The 17,073-nt window shown below is 25.8% G+C and overlaps 1 protein-coding gene across 4 annotated transcripts in view; it reads right to left on the bottom strand.

The window, feature by feature from the left end:
• LOC145268261 (muscle-specific protein 20-like) overlaps positions 1–17,073 on the bottom strand; it is a 103,191-nt gene that overhangs the window by 15,585 nt on the left and 70,533 nt on the right. For all 4 annotated transcript variants that reach the window (XM_080123610.1, XM_080123611.1, XM_080123612.1 and 1 more), the window contains exon 3: positions 1,875–1,949. In XM_080123610.1, coding sequence (XP_079979736.1) covers positions 1,875–1,949 — 75 coding nt within the window. The remainder of the gene's footprint in view (positions 1–1,874; positions 1,950–17,073) is intronic.

The raw sequence follows: 17,073 nt of genomic DNA, 5'->3' as shown, positions 1-17,073 counted from the left end.
CTTCTACAGTATAAAGTAAAAAAAAAAAAATTGAATTTCAAGTAAAACAAATGGTACCTGTTTAATTGTCAGGTATCAAATAGTAAAATATTCAAATATTATGAAAAACAATAAGGTAGAAAAATAATTATCCATGAAAAACAATTTTGAATAAAGGTTATGATTTCTCAGATGTTGATTTTATTATGTCACGTGATGTGAATATCTGACAAAATTCAAAACTTATGAAATTTCTGACAGGAGAGGTAAATATATTTTGATTTATGTAGTAAAAAAGCATGATTTTATAAAATTATTTTCTCACAAATAATTTTTTCTATCTCATCGTTTTGCATAATATTTGGATATTTTAATATTTGATACCTGACAATTACGTAGATACAATTTGTTTTACTTGAAATTTATTTTTTTTTTTTCATCTTTATACTGTAGAAGCACCGAAAAAAAAAAAAAAATTGTGTGAAAAGCCTCAACCAAGATAAAAGCTTGCTTCATATATTAAAGATGAATAAATATTTCTTTTAAAGAAAAAAAAAAAAAAAAAGAAGTATGGTGCTTCAACAGAACTGGACAAAATTTTTGGAAATCGTAAAACTTAATTTCACATGAAAACAATGGTATCTATGTATTCCTCATATTTAAGATGATTATATCCAAAAATTAAAATTTTTTATTAAAAAAAATAAAAAATAGAATTTGATGAAAAGGATCATAAAACACAGGAGAGTTTAAAAGGGAGGGAATTTTTTCGTTCAAACTAAACAAAGATGGCGGAAATTTTTCACCTGCTAACATGCTTAAAATTGTTTTTTTTACTAATTCAGTAATATTCGGGTAATTTCGACTGCATAATTTGGAAGCTACCATTATAACTTATTAGAATTGACAAAAAGATCAGTTGAAATCATTGTTTTTTTTTTTTTGTGAAAACTCCATTTATTGACTACACAATTTCGTCCCAATTCTGTAGAAGCACCAAAAGCGCATATTGTTTTGACTTTATTAGATTTTAGATTTTGATATTCATTTGATAATGATATTTAAGAAAAAAGTGCCATCGTATTTCTTCTATTTGTATAATACAGACAACTGTTCTCATCTTAGATGTTGTTATCATCTTTTCGACACTAACTTCCAACCATTTTCACTGACCCATAGAACAACAGAAAAAGGTGCTAAGTAATAATCCGACAGTCTTCTGAAGGTCGAAGGTTCAATCTTTAATCTTCAGCACAAACGATACTAAGAATTACTTAAGACGTACAAAGGAGAGGACTGTAATGCACGGTAGAGATCACTCTCTGGGATCTTTTTACAGGTGTTTGTCAAGCCGCCCTACGTGAAGATACTGGTCATGGCTAACAGAACAAGAGCAAACAACCACCGCAAATTGATTAAAACGTTCGGTTTGAAAAGATGAATGTACAAAATGCATGATTTTCTTTTCAATTTTGACCCCTTAAACCATTTTAACCGGCTAAAGACCCATAAAAAAATGATCCATAAAAACTCCAATCATTTGAAGCCCCCTAACACCCCTCGGAGACAGACATAGTGAGTTTAATAAAGTAGATTTCAATAAATCGCTTCATAATAGAAATACTGAAGACCAATAAAAGTGAAAGGAACTGATTTGTTTTGTCACCGCTACCGGTAGCAGTTCAGATCTACAGAAAATTCTGTAGATACCAACAGGATGCAATTAAAGAAAATCATAGTTTGTAACACTGTGAAACTAACAACAGCTAAGATGAGAACAGTAGTCCAAACAATCCGAATGATCCAAACTATCAATCCTCATCTAAAAAAATGTCAAAATATTGATTTTACATAATTTAAAATTTTTTTAAATATGTAAATTTTAAAACGCTTACCAATTGTTCTCCAATAACCTCCTCGATCCAAAGTCGAGCTTGTTGTTCGAGTTCAGTGTTATATTTCTTTTTGATCTGAAAAGTAAAATAAAATTTACAAAAAACATTAGAAAATTTTTGCATGATAAAATATAGAAAATTTGGAATTGATTTTTTTTTTTTAAATACTTTATTGAAAATAAATTTAATCAAAATTTTTTTTTCTTTTTTTAATATTTTAAAAATGGGTTTTATCAATTAAGCTATTTAAAATTTCTTATATATAGAGCTTAAATCATTACCTTAACAAAATTATAGCTTTGACATGACATCAAGTTTATGATTTGCATCATATCTGAAAACACCAATTCAAACATAAGTGATAATAAAAAAATAAATGAATGGTTAAATATTATCAATGATGTAAGAAATTATTTTAATAATTCAAAAAATTTTGCTTCAAAACAATTTAATATTACATATACTAGAATTTGGGCCCATATATGCATATTATAAAACTGGACTATCCAAGTGTTCTGACTGGCTTTAATCTTGTATTATAATAGTCGCATTCTTGTCTGTTTGTTCACAATTTAATAAGTACAGAAGGTACACCGTTTCGTAAATTAATTTTCATACTGAAGACAGATTTTTATACACTTTTACTCCAGCATGATTTCTATATGTATTAGTTATTAAAAACAAATCTACATTCAATGAATACCCTGCCGCTGGAAAAATGGTGGGATCTTTCTATCGATCCGGTAGATATCTCGCTGCTGATGCTATTCTCTATCTATATAAGAGCCAGGTACGTCCAAGGATGGAATACTGTTGCCACATCTGGGCAGGAGCTGCTAGAAAGGACTTGGCCTGCCTTGATTGAGTTCAAAATAGACTTCGTAGCCTCGTAGGAGATGTCCTTTTCTCCTCCTTGCAACCTTTATCTCACAGAAGAGATGTTGCGAGTTTGTCTCTGATGTATCGTTATTTTCATGGAAAGTGTTCGAATGAGCTTCAATCTATGGTCCCCCCTCGCAAAACTTTCACAAGAAACACTCGTCTAGCTGTAAACACTATCAATAATTCCCCCCACTCTTTATCTGTGCCTAAACCTAAACGTAGATTCCATGAACAAAGCTTCTTTCTTAGAACTGCACGCCTGTGGAATTGTCTTCCGTTTTCCTGCTTTCTGGCTGACTACAATATGGTTGTCTTCAAGTCTAACGTAAATAAGTTCTTGATGAGCCGTTCCATATAAGTTATCAACTTTACCAAATTTTCATTACTAATGATTACTATAATGTCCAATTTCTACTGTACACTCCTTAACCCTTATCCTTGAGTGGCCTCTTGGCCTTGATAATGTGGTGATGCCTATGTAAAAAAAAAAAAAAAAAAATACCCTCATGTGCATATTGCATTAAAAAATATATATTTGAATATTAGCTTGGTTTTATATATATACTAGCAGTTCCGCCCAGCTTTGCTCGGGCCCTATGTATATATTAAAAAGTAAAAATTGGTGGAGACCGCAGACGTAAATATTTTTTTTGTGAACTTTGACCCCAATTTTGACCCCTTAGCATTTATTGTTTTGGGCTCAAATAGAATTATAAAGTTAGATCCTTGTCCAAGTAATCTATTTCTAAAATTTCAAGTGTTTAGCCCCAAAATTGGCGGAGGAGTTTGGTAGAGTTCTCAAAGATCAAATCGTTGAACTTTGACCCCTTAACAGGAAAATTTCTGGCTGAAAACCGATTAAAAAGATTTTCCCAAATCTCAATACCCCTTATGTCAAATTTGGAGTCTGTAGACCAAAAATTGACAGAGTTATTTGGTAGGAAAATGCACACAGACACTTTCACTTTTATAGATATATAGATTTGTAGTGATAGAACAATTAACACGATTCTATTTAGAAATATTATTTTAAGTTGATTTATTTAATTTGTTAAAATTTATATTTTCAATTATTAACAACTGACAATAGTTGTTTAAAACCGGAACTAGCTTATTTATTTAAGCTATGAGAGGTATTTCCCCTAAGTAAGCTTTGAGAGTTACTTCCTGTTTGATTTTCATAGACCAAGATGGATGTGTTTTATGCTTCCCTAAATCCAACATGCGATCACTTTTCGCAACAAGTTAGAATATTCAGTGTAAATTAAATAGTATGTGACTAATCTCTCCACCCTGCAATATGTTTCCACTGGGTAAAGCTGGGTATATGCAGTTAGTACAGGGTGGAACGATAAATTTGTCTCTCTAAAGAAAACAACACTCCAGCTATATTTTAAAACTTATTGAAAAAAATCAATTCAGGTAACTTGATTATGTAGAATTGTTGACAACTATTCACTGTAGCTGTCTCCAGCCTCAATCATCGCCTCGATACAGATCTGAAACGGGGAGTATGCCTTTCCCACAAGCGCCGGTGGATGACAACAATCAGGCTGTCTTTAGTGCTGTGGGAGGTCATGTTGGCGATGTTCTCAGCACATGACCAAACAAAGTAGTTCGGGTTGGGGAGGAGGAGGGGCAGTAAGAGAAGGGTACAAAGTCGGAACATTCTTTCTAAAGCCAAGCCTGGGTCTCTTTGGACTGGTGGGCTAGCGCAGAGTCCTGCTGCCACACCTAGGGTGTGCTAACGGCCACCTTATTGCACCACACTCTTCAGCACATCCAAGTACACTTTGGTGTTGACTTTCAGGCCGTCTTTGAAGATGTGAGGTGGCATGATGTGGCCCTCACTTGAAATCACACTGAAGACCATAACTGTGGCTGTAAATTTCATTCACCTGTACTTTCAAGCATTGAACCATCCAGATTTTCATTTTGAGGGTGCTGGCGATGGTCCTGTTGGCATGACTTGAATCAGTAGAGAGCATGAGTTGTACAGCGGTGCATCTCCAATCACGCTCATTGAACATTGTGTCATTTTCAGACATAACAGAAAGGAGGCTTCTAGCATTATTCGGATTTGTACACAACTGGCCAACAAAAAAAAAAAAAAAAAAAAAAAAAAAAAAAAAAAAAAAAAAGAAAAAGAAAAGAAAAAGAAAAGAAAACCGGTTTTAATCAAACAGAAATGGAATCATGTCTTTTCTAGGATGACAATTTTATCATTCCACTATGTATATGAATAAAATTATTTAAAAAATTGTAAGGAGTCTATAGGAATTGATCACCATTTCGTTACAGAAATGTTGAAACATTGATCAATTTGTATAGACTTCCTTACAATGTTCAAATAATTTTATTTGCTCTAAAAGTTCAGAAACGTAAAATAATTACAGCTTTGATATGACATCATAGATTTGTGATTTATGGCAGGTTTTAAAATGTGAATTGAAACTTAAGTGATGATAAAAATAAATAAATGGGTAAAAATGACCAATGCTGGAAATTACTTTAATATTCCAAAGATCACTAACAATTGGTGCTCATGCTGATTAGCAATATTATGAACCAACACGTTTCAGGTGAAAGCATTACGTACTCATGGGTTATGTTGAAATCACATGTAATGTAATTTCTAATTACATGAAAATTTCTATGAATCAATTACAAGAATTACAAAAAATGGATCCAGTAGAAAGATAATCTATAATATAAATCTCACCTGTCCGTTTAAATGTATGTATGTATGTATGTTTGTATGTCTGCCTAAAACTTTCGATAGAGGCGACAGATTTTCACGAAATCGGTATCGTTTTGAAGCTTGACGTCTCGGACGACAAACATCGTAAAACATTAATTCCTTTACTCTCATTTCTACAAGGAGGGATCGATTTTTTGCAAGTCATCGTATCAGTTGGCTTGACTTTGCCTAATTTTAACGTTCCAAACTTCCGGTCGCATCATGGAGTAGTGGTAAGACATCAGATTTTCTTTCACTTTCTTTTCTGCCTTTGCGTCACGGGTTCAAGCCTGCCTGCTTACTACAACTTTTTTTTTTGTTTTTTTGCTCAACACACACCTCCAAACACACGGGCAAAGTCGGGCACCCAGGCTAGTTAAAATAAAAATAGAATTTATTGAAGTATCAAGTTTTGTTTGTTTGAATGTGGAAAAATTGTATGACAAAATGATTTATCACTCTGGATTTTAACTAAGGGTCCACCATTTTAATACCCAAAATGTTGGAACGTAATTATGGATATTTTTAAAAAATTTTAATACATCTCGTACATCTACCATCATAATTTTTGGAAGTTACACTAATTTTGATATGACATAAGTACATAATGTTTTCACCTGGAATGCGTTTAAAGAATAAAAGTCTGATTTTGACCAAAGTTAACACCCTTACACAGCCTAAAATCGCAAGTGCAGTCAAGACATTTTATCACTGCACAAACAGAACAACCTGGCAGATAAAATATAATGTAGACGTAGAGAAAAGGATGTTTTGATAATTTTCGTCTTGAAGGAAACAAAAAAAAAAGACAGCATGGCAGCATTTCTTAACACTCCATCTTCTGAAAATTGTGTTTCCTAAAACATATTTACAAATTTCAAACATTTATTCAGATCGAATGCGTAATACTAAATAGATATTTCAAACATTCATTCAGATCAAATGTGTAATACTAAACAGATTTTTCAAACATTTATTCAGATCAAATGTGTAATACTAAATAGATTTTTCAAACATTTATTCAGATCAAATGCTTAATACTAAATAGATTTTTCAAACATTTATTCAGATCAAATGTGTAATACTAAATAGATTTTTCAAACATTTATTCAGATCAAATGTGTAATACTAAATAGATTTTTCAAACATTTATTCAGATCAAATGCTTAATACTAAATAGATTTTTCAAACATTTATTCAGATCAAATGTGTAATACTAAATAGATTTTTCAAACATTTATTCAGATCAAATGTGTAATACTAAATAGATTTTTCAAACATTTATTCAGATCAAATGTGTAATACTAAATAGATTTTTCAAACATTTATTCAGATCAAATGTGGAATACTAAATAGATTTTTCAAACATTTATTCAGATCAAATGTGTAATACTAAATAGATTTTTCAAACATTTATTCAGATCAAATGCTTAATACTAAATAGATTTTTCAAACATTTATTCAGATCAAATGTGTAATACTAAATAGATTTTTCAAACATTTATTCAGATCAAATGTGTAATACTAAATAGATTTTTCAAACATTTATTCAGATCAAATGTGTAATACTAAATAGATTTTTCAAACATTTATTCAGATCAAATGCTTAATACTAAATAGATTTTTCAAACATTTATTCAGATCAAATGTGTAATACTAAATAGATTTTTCAAACATTTATTCAGATCAAATGTGTAATACTAAATAGATTTTTCAAACATTTATTCAGATCAAATGTGTAATACTAAATAGATTTTTCAAACATTTATTCAGATCAAATGTGGAATACTAAATAGATTTTTCAAACATTTATTCAGATCAAATGTGTAATACTAAATAGATTTTTCAAACATTTATTCAGATCAAATGCTTAATACTAAATAGATTTTTCAAACATTTATTCAGATCAAATGTGTAATACTAAATAGATTTTTCAAACATTTATTCAGATCAAATGTGTAATACTAAATAGATTTTTCAAACATTTATTCAGATCAAATGTGTAATACTAAATAGATTTTTCAAACATTTATTCAGATCAAATGTGGAATACTAAATAGATTTTTCAAACATTTATTCAGATCAAATGTGTAATACTAAATAGATTTTTCAAACATTTATTCAGATCAAATGTGTAATACTAAATAGATTTTTCAAACATTTATTCAGATCAAATGCTTAATACTAAATAGATTTTTCAAACATTTATTCAGATCAAATGTGTAATACTAAATAGATTTTTCAAACATTTATTCAGATCAAATGTGTAATCTATTATATATATAAATCCGTAATCCTGTCTGTTTGATTGTTTGTTCACAATTTGATTAATATATACAAAAGTTTCCTTACTTTACTCTTTCATTTATTTCTATATATAGCTTCATTCTTGGAAACTAGATACAATAAAAAGATTATGTCATTTGCATATGACATTAAGAAAAATCGATTTTATTAAATAGTGGTATCTTAATGTTTCTAGTGAGAGAATTGTTTTCAGTGTTTTATTTAAAATTGTTTTTAATACATTTTAAACAATAATTATATTGATAACATTTATTTTTTGGGGAATTATTATTTCAACATCGAATTTTTAAAAAACTTTTAGAGTTATTTGCCCCTTAGAATCCTCTGATCATGTCATTTGTTTGTTGTTATTATTCTTTAAACAGCTATACAGAAATCGCAAATTTTACGATGTGACCCATCGTTGTTTAATACCTAAAAAATAGGATCTACTGCCCCCCTCTGAATTCCACAATTTACACGTTTTTCTTTTTTTTTCACATTAATCTCATTGATTACAAACTTTAATTTCTAATTAAAAAAAAGGTAAATTTTTACGACATGACTCGGCGTCTTTTAACCCCTAAAAAAATTAGGACCTACTTTTTTTGGCCCTAATACGTTTAAACAATCTTTATAAATAATATGAAAGAAGTAATTTCGAAAAAAAGAAAATTAACATTTTAAAGTGGGGGATCACTTTTCTATATAAATTTGACGTAAAAATGAACACCCATTTTTGGCCACAAAGCATTCAACGAGATATATCATCTCTAGCATTTTTTTTTTCAAATTTAGCGATCGAGATGGATGGGGCAAAACATGACAAATACAGTTTTTTTGTTTGGTGGACGTGAGAATTACATTTGAAACATAAAATAATTATAAATTTAATTAATTTTTATGACACCATTCTGTACTTTCACCTTACACTTTTATAAACAAAATGAACCCCAACATATGACAAATTCATTTTTGTTATTTTGGAGGGAGATTACATTACAAGCATAAAATGATGAAAAATTTAATTTAATTGTTTTGAAATTAATTGTTGATAGATCTTCATTTTTTTTAGAAGTTCTATCTACTTGGTTATTTTTATTTATTTATTTATTTTTGCGATCATGCAGGCATTCGCTGTTATCTTTAGTGAAACAAAAGTTCTAATGATTTATTTTTAATTATTTATTTTTAGGGTGGGTATTTATAGTACTCAATATCCGGGAAATAGTTTCTTCTATCTGTATTCATTCTGCCGAAATATCTGCTGAAGAGGGTATCAGGTACTTCTTTTAAGGAACGATTAAATTTACATGTTTTTTTATCCATTCTTTTATTTATGGAATTGTTGTGAGGGTATCCATATTACCCATGATGAAAATGTTTAGTGTAGCAGGTGTGTTCCAAACGGAACTGTATGTAAACCCAGGCAACGCTGGGTACTCATGCCAGTACTAAATAGATTTTTCAAACATTTATTCAGATCAAATGTGTAATACTAAAAAGATTTTTCAAACATTTATTCAGATCAAATGTGTAATACTAAATAGATTTTTCAAACATTTATTCAGATCAAATGCTTAATACTAAAAAGATTTTTCAAACATTTATTCAGATCAAATGTGAAATACTAAATAGATTTTTCAAACATTTATTCAGATCAAATGTGTAATACTAAATAGATTTTTCAAACATTTATTCAGATCAAATGCTTAATACTAAACAGATTTTTCAAACATTTATTCAGATCAAATGTGTAATACTAAATAGATTTTTCAAACATTTATTCAGATCAAATGTGGAATACTAAACAGATTTTTCAAACATTTATTCAGATCAAATGTGGAATACTAAATAGATTTTTCAAACATTTATTCAGATCAAATGTGTAATACTAAATAGATTTTTCAAACATTTATTCAGATCAAATGTGAAATACTAAATAGATTTTTCAAACATTTATTCAGATCAAATGTGTAATACTAAATAGATTTTTCAAACATTTATTCAGATCAAATGTAAAATACTAAATAGATTTTTCAAACATTTATTCAGATCAAATGTGTAATACTAAATAGATTTTTCAAACATTTATTCAGATCAAATGTGTAATACTAAATAGATTTTTCAAACATGTATTCAGATCAAATGCTTAATACTAAATAGATTTTTCAAACATTTATTCAGATCAAATGTGTAATACTAAATAGATTTTTCAAACATTTATTCAGATCAAATGTGAAATACTAAATAGATTTTTCAAACATTTATTCAGATCAAATGTGCAATACTAAAAAGATTTTTCAAACATTTATTCAGATCAAATGTGTAATACTAAATAGATTTTTCAAACATTTATTCAGATCAAATGTGTAATACTAAATAGATTTTTCAAACATTTATTCAGATCACATGTGTAATACTAAATAGATTTTTCAAACATTTATTCAGATCAAATGTGTAATACTAAATAGATTTTTCAAACATTTATTCAGATCAAATGTGTAATACTAAATAGATTTTTCAAACATTTATTCAGATCAAATGTGTAATACTAAACAGATTTTTCAAACATTTATTCAGATCAAATGTGTAATACTAAATAGATTTTTCAAACATTTATTCAGATCAAATGTGTAATACTAAATAGATTTTTCAAACATTTATTCAGATCAAATGTGTAATACTAAATAGATTTTTCAAACATTTATTCAGATCAAATGTGTAATACTAAACAGATTTTTCAAACATTTATTCAGATCAAATGCTTAATACTAAATAGATTTTTCAAACATTTATTCAGATCAAATGTGTAATACTAAATAGATTTTTCAAACATTTATTCAGATCAAATGTGTAATACTAAACAGATTTTTCAAACATTTATTCAGATCAAATGTGTAATACTAAATAGATTTTTCAAACATTTATTCAGATCAAATGCTTAATACTAAACAGATTTTTCAAACATTTATTCAGATCAAATGTGTAATACTAAATAGATTTTTCAAACATTTATTCAGATCAAATGTGAAATACTAGATAGATTTTTCAAACATTTATTCAGATCAAATGCTTAATACTAAACAGATTTTTCAAACATTTATTCAGATCAAATGCTTAATACTAAACAGATTTTTCAAACATTTATTCAGATCAAATGTGTAATACTAAACAGATTTTTCAAACATTTATTCAGATCAAATGTGAAATACTAAATAGATTTTTCAAACATTTATTCAGATCAAATGCTTAATACTAAATAGATTTTTCAAACATTTATTCAGATCAAATGTGTAATACTAAATAGATTTTTCAAACATTTATTCAGATCAAATGTGAAATACTAAATAGATTTTTCAAACATTTATTCAGATCAAATGTGAAATACTAAATAGATTTTTCAAACATTTATTCAGATCAAATGTGAAATACTAAATAGATTTTTCAAACATTTATTCAGATCAAATGTGAAATACTAAATAGATTTTTCAAACATTTATTCAGATCAAATGTGAAATACTAAATAGATTTTTCAAACATTTATTCAGATCAAATGTGTAATACTAAATAGATTTTTCAAACATTTATTCAGATCACATGTGTAATACTAAATAGATTTTTCAAACATTTATTCAGATCAAATGTGTAATACTAAATAGATTTTTCAAACATTTATTCAGATCAAATGTGTAATACTAAATAGATTTTTCAAACATTTATTCAGATCAAATGTGTAATACTAAACAGATTTTTCAAACATTTATTCAGATCAAATGTGTAATACTAAATAGATTTTTCAAACATTTATTCAGATCAAATGTGTAATACTAAATAGATTTTTCAAACATTTATTCAGATCAAATGTGTAATACTAAATAGATTTTTCAAACATTTATTCAGATCAAATGTGTAATACTAAACAGATTTTTCAAACATTTATTCAGATCAAATGCTTAATACTAAATAGATTTTTCAAACATTTATTCAGATCAAATGTGTAATACTAAATAGATTTTTCAAACATTTATTCAGATCAAATGTGTAATACTAAACAGATTTTTCAAACATTTATTCAGATCAAATGTGTAATACTAAATAGATTTTTCAAACATTTATTCAGATCAAATGCTTAATACTAAACAGATTTTTCAAACATTTATTCAGATCAAATGTGTAATACTAAATAGATTTTTCAAACATTTATTCAGATCAAATGTGAAATACTAGATAGATTTTTCAAACATTTATTCAGATCAAATGCTTAATACTAAACAGATTTTTCAAACATTTATTCAGATCAAATGTGTAATACTAAACATATTTTTCAAACATTTATTCAGATCAAATGTGAAATACTAAATAGATTTTTCAAACATTTATTCAGATCAAATGCTTAATTCTAAATAGATTTTTCAAACATTTATTCAGATCAAATGTGTAATACTAAATAGATTTTTCAAACATTTATTCAGATCAAATGTGAAATACTAAATAGATTTTTCAAACATTTATTCTGATCAAATGTGAAATACTAAATAGATTTTTCAAACATTTATTCAGATCAAATGTGAAATACTAAATAGATTTTTCAAACATTTATTCAGATCAAATGTGAAATACTAAATAGATTTTTCAAACATTTATTCAGATCAAATGTGAAATACTAAATAGATTTTTCAAACATTTATTCAGATCAAATGTGTAATACTAAATAGATTTTTCAAACATTTATTCAGATCAAATGTGTAATACTAAATAGATTTTTCAAACATTTATTCAGATCAAATGTGTAATACTAAAAAAATTTTTCAAACATTTATTCAGATCAAATGTGTAATACTAAATAGATTTTTCAAACATTTATTCAGATCAAATGTGTAATACTAAATAGATTTTTCAAACATTTATTCAGATCAAATGTGTAATACTAAATAGATTTTTCAAACATTTATTCAGATCAAATGTGTAATACTAAATAGATTTTTCAAACATTTATTCAGATCAAATGTGTAATACTAAATAGATTTTTCAAACATTTATTCAGATCAAATGTGTAATACTAAATAGATTTTTCAAACATTTATTCAGATCAAATGTGTAATACTAAATAGATTTTTCAAACATTTATTCAGATCAAATGTGTAATACTAAACAGATTTTTCAAACATTTATTCAGATCAAATGCTTAATACTAAATAGATTTTTCAAACATTTATTCAGATCAAATGTGTAATACTAAATAGATTTTTCAAACATTTATTCAGATCAAATGTGTAATACTAAACAGATTTTTCAAACATTTATTCAGATCAAATGTGTAATACTAAATAGATTTTTCAAACATTTATTCAGATCAAATGCTTAATACTAAACAGATTTTTCAAACATTTATTCAGATCAAATGTGTAATACTAAATAGATTTTTCAAACATTTATTCAGATCAAATGTGAAATACTAGATAGATTTTTCAAACATTTATTCAGATCAAATGCTTAATACTAAACAGATTTTTCAAACATTTATTCAGATCAAATGTGTAATACTAAACAGATTTTTCAAACATTTATTCAGATCAAATGTGAAATACTAAATAGATTTTTCAAACATTTATTCAGATCAAATGCTTAATACTAAATAGATTTTTCAAACATTTATTCAGATCAAATGTGTAATACTAAATAGATTTTTCAAACATTTATTCAGATCAAATGTGAAATACTAAATAGATTTTTCAAACATTTATTCTGATCAAATGTGAAATACTAAATAGATTTTTCAAACATTTATTCAGATCAAATGTGAAATACTAAATAGATTTTTCAAACATTTATTCAGATCAAATGTGAAATACTAAATAGATTTTTCAAACATTTATTCAGATCAAATGTGAAATACTAAATAGATTTTTCAAACATTTATTCAGATCAAATATGTAATACTAAATAGATTTTTCAAACATTTATTCAGATCAAATGTGTAATACTAAATAGATTTTTCAAACATTTATTCAGATCAAATGTGTAATACTAAAAAAATTTTTCAAACATTTATTCAGATCAAATGTGTAATACTAAATAGATTTTTCAAACATTTATTCAGATCAAATGTGTAATACTAAATAGATTTTTCAAACATTTATTCAGATCAAATGTGTAATACTAAATAGATTTTTCAAACATTTATTCAGATCAAATGTGTAATACTAAATAGATTTTTCAAACATTTATTCAGATCAAATGTGTAATACTAAATAGATTTTTCAAACATTTATTCAGATCAAATGTGTAATACTAAATAGATTTTTCAAACATTTATTCAGATCAAATGTGTAATACTAAATAGATTTTTCAAACATTTATTCAGATCAAATGCTTAATACTAAATAGATTTTTCAAACATTTATTCAGATCAAATGTGTAATACTAAACAGATTTTTCAAACATTTATTCAGATCAAATGTGTTATACTAAATAGATTTTTCAAACATTTATTCAGATCAAATGTGTAATACTAAATAGATTTTTCAAACATTTATTCAGATCAAATGCTTAATACTAAATAGATTTTTCAAACATTTATTCAGATCAAATGTGTAATACTAAATAGATTTTTCAAACATTTATTCAGATCAAATGTGTAATACTAAACAGATTTTTTAAACATTTATTCAGATCAAATGCTTAATACTAAATAGATTTTTCAAACATTTATTCAGATCAAATGTGTAATACTAAATAGATTTTTCAAACATTTATTCAGATCAAATGTGTAATACTAAACAGATTTTTTAAACATTTATTCAGATCAAATGCTTAATACTAAATAGATTTTTCAAACATTTATTCAGATCAAATGTGTAATACTAAATAGATTTTTCAAACATTTATTCAGATCAAATGCTTAATACTAAATAGATTTTTCAAACATTTATTCAGATCAAATGTGTAATACTAAATAGATTTTTCAAACATTTATTCAGATCAAATGCTTAATACTAAATAGATTTTTCAAACATTTATTCAGATCAAATGTGTAATACTAAAAAGATTTTTCAAACATTTATTCAGATCAAATGTGTAATACTAAATAGATTTTTCAAACATTTATTCAGATCAAATGCTTAATACTAAATAGATTTTTCAAACATTTATTCAGATCAAATGCTTAATACTAAATAGATTTTTCAAACATTTATTCAGATCAAATGTGTAATACTAAATAGATTTTTCAAACATTTATTCAGATCAAATGTGTAATACTAAATAGATTTTTCAAACATTTATTCAGATCAAATGTGTAATACTAAATAGATTTTTCAAACGTTTATTCAGATCAAATGTGTAATACTAAATAGATTTTTCAAACATTTATTCAGATCAAATGTGAAATACTAAATAGATTTTTCAAACATTTATTCAGATCAAATGTGAAATACTAAATAGATTTTTCAAACATTTATTCAGATCAAATGTGTAATACTAAATAGATTTTTCAAACATTTATTCAGATCACATGTGTAATACTAAATAGATTTTTCAAACATTTATTCAGATCAAATGTGTAATACTAAATAGATTTTTCAAACATTTATTCAGATCAAATGTGTAATACTAAATAGATTTTTCAAACATTTATTCAGATCAAATGTGTAATACTAAACAGATTTTTCAAACATTTATTCAGATCAAATGTGTAATACTAAATAGATTTTTCAAACATTTATTCAGATCAAATGTGTAATACTAAATAGATTTTTCAAACATTTATTCAGATCAAATGTGTAATACTAAATAGATTTTTCAAACATTTATTCAGATCAAATGTGTAATACTAAACAGATTTTTCAAACATTTATTCAGATCAAATGCTTAATACTAAATAGATTTTTCAAACATTTATTCAGATCAAATGTGTAATACTAAATAGATTTTTCAAACATTTATTCAGATCAAATGTGTAATACTAAACAGATTTTTCAAACATTTATTCAGATCAAATGTGTAATACTAAATAGATTTTTCAAACATTTATTCAGATCAAATGCTTAATACTAAACAGATTTTTCAAACATTTATTCAGATCAAATGTGTAATACTAAATAGATTTTTCAAACATTTATTCAGATCAAATGTGAAATACTAGATAGATTTTTCAAACATTTATTCAGATCAAATGCTTAATACTAAACAGATTTTTCAAACATTTATTCAGATCAAATGTGTAATACTAAACATATTTTTCAAACATTTATTCAGATCAAATGTGAAATACTAAATAGATTTTTCAAACATTTATTCAGATCAAATGCTTAATTCTAAATAGATTTTTCAAACATTTATTCAGATCAAATGTGTAATACTAAATAGATTTTTCAAACATTTATTCAGATCAAATGTGAAATACTAAATAGATTTTTCAAACATTTATTCTGATCAAATGTGAAATACTAAATAGATTTTTCAAACATTTATTCAGATCAAATGTGAAATACTAAATAGATTTTTCAAACATTTATTCAGATCAAATGTGAAATACTAAATAGATTTTTCAAACATTTATTCAGATCAAATGTGAAATACTAAATAGATTTTTCAAACATTTATTCAGATCAAATGTGTAATACTAAATAGATTTTTCAAACATTTATTCAGATCAAATGTGTAATACTAAATAGATTTTTCAAACATTTATTCAGATCAAATGTGTAATACTAAAAAAATTTTTCAAACATTTATTCAGATCAAATGTGTAATACTAAATAGATTTTTCAAACATTTATTCAGATCAAATGTGTAATACTAAATAGATTTTTCAAACATTTATTCAGATCAAATGTGTAATACTAAATAGATTTTTCAAACATTTATTCAGATCAAATGTGTAATACTAAATAGATTTTTCAAACATTTATTCAGATCAAATGTGTAATACTAAATAGATTTTTCAAACATTTATTCAGATCAAATGTGTAATACTAAATAGATTTTTCAAACATTTATTCAGATCAAATGTGTAATACTAAATAGATTTTTCAAACATTTATTCAGATCAAATGTGTAATACTAAACAGATTTTTCAAACATTTATTCAGATCAAATGCTTAATACTAAATAGATTTTTCAAACATTTATTCAGATCAAATGTGTAATACTAAATAGATTTTTCAAACATTTATTCAGATCAAATGTGTAATACTAAACAGATTTTTCAAACATTTATTCAGATCAAATGTGTAATACTAAATAGATTTTTCAAACATTTATTCAGATCAAATGCTTAATACTAAA

The sequence above is a fragment of the Euprymna scolopes genome, chromosome 43 (assembly GCF_053919585.1).
Source record: "Euprymna scolopes isolate OS-2025 chromosome 43, ASM5391958v1, whole genome shotgun sequence".
NCBI lineage: Eukaryota > Metazoa > Mollusca > Cephalopoda > Sepiida > Sepiolidae > Euprymna > Euprymna scolopes.
The sequence above is the reverse complement of the archived record's forward strand: the minus strand, read 5'-3'. Positions and strand labels throughout refer to the sequence as shown.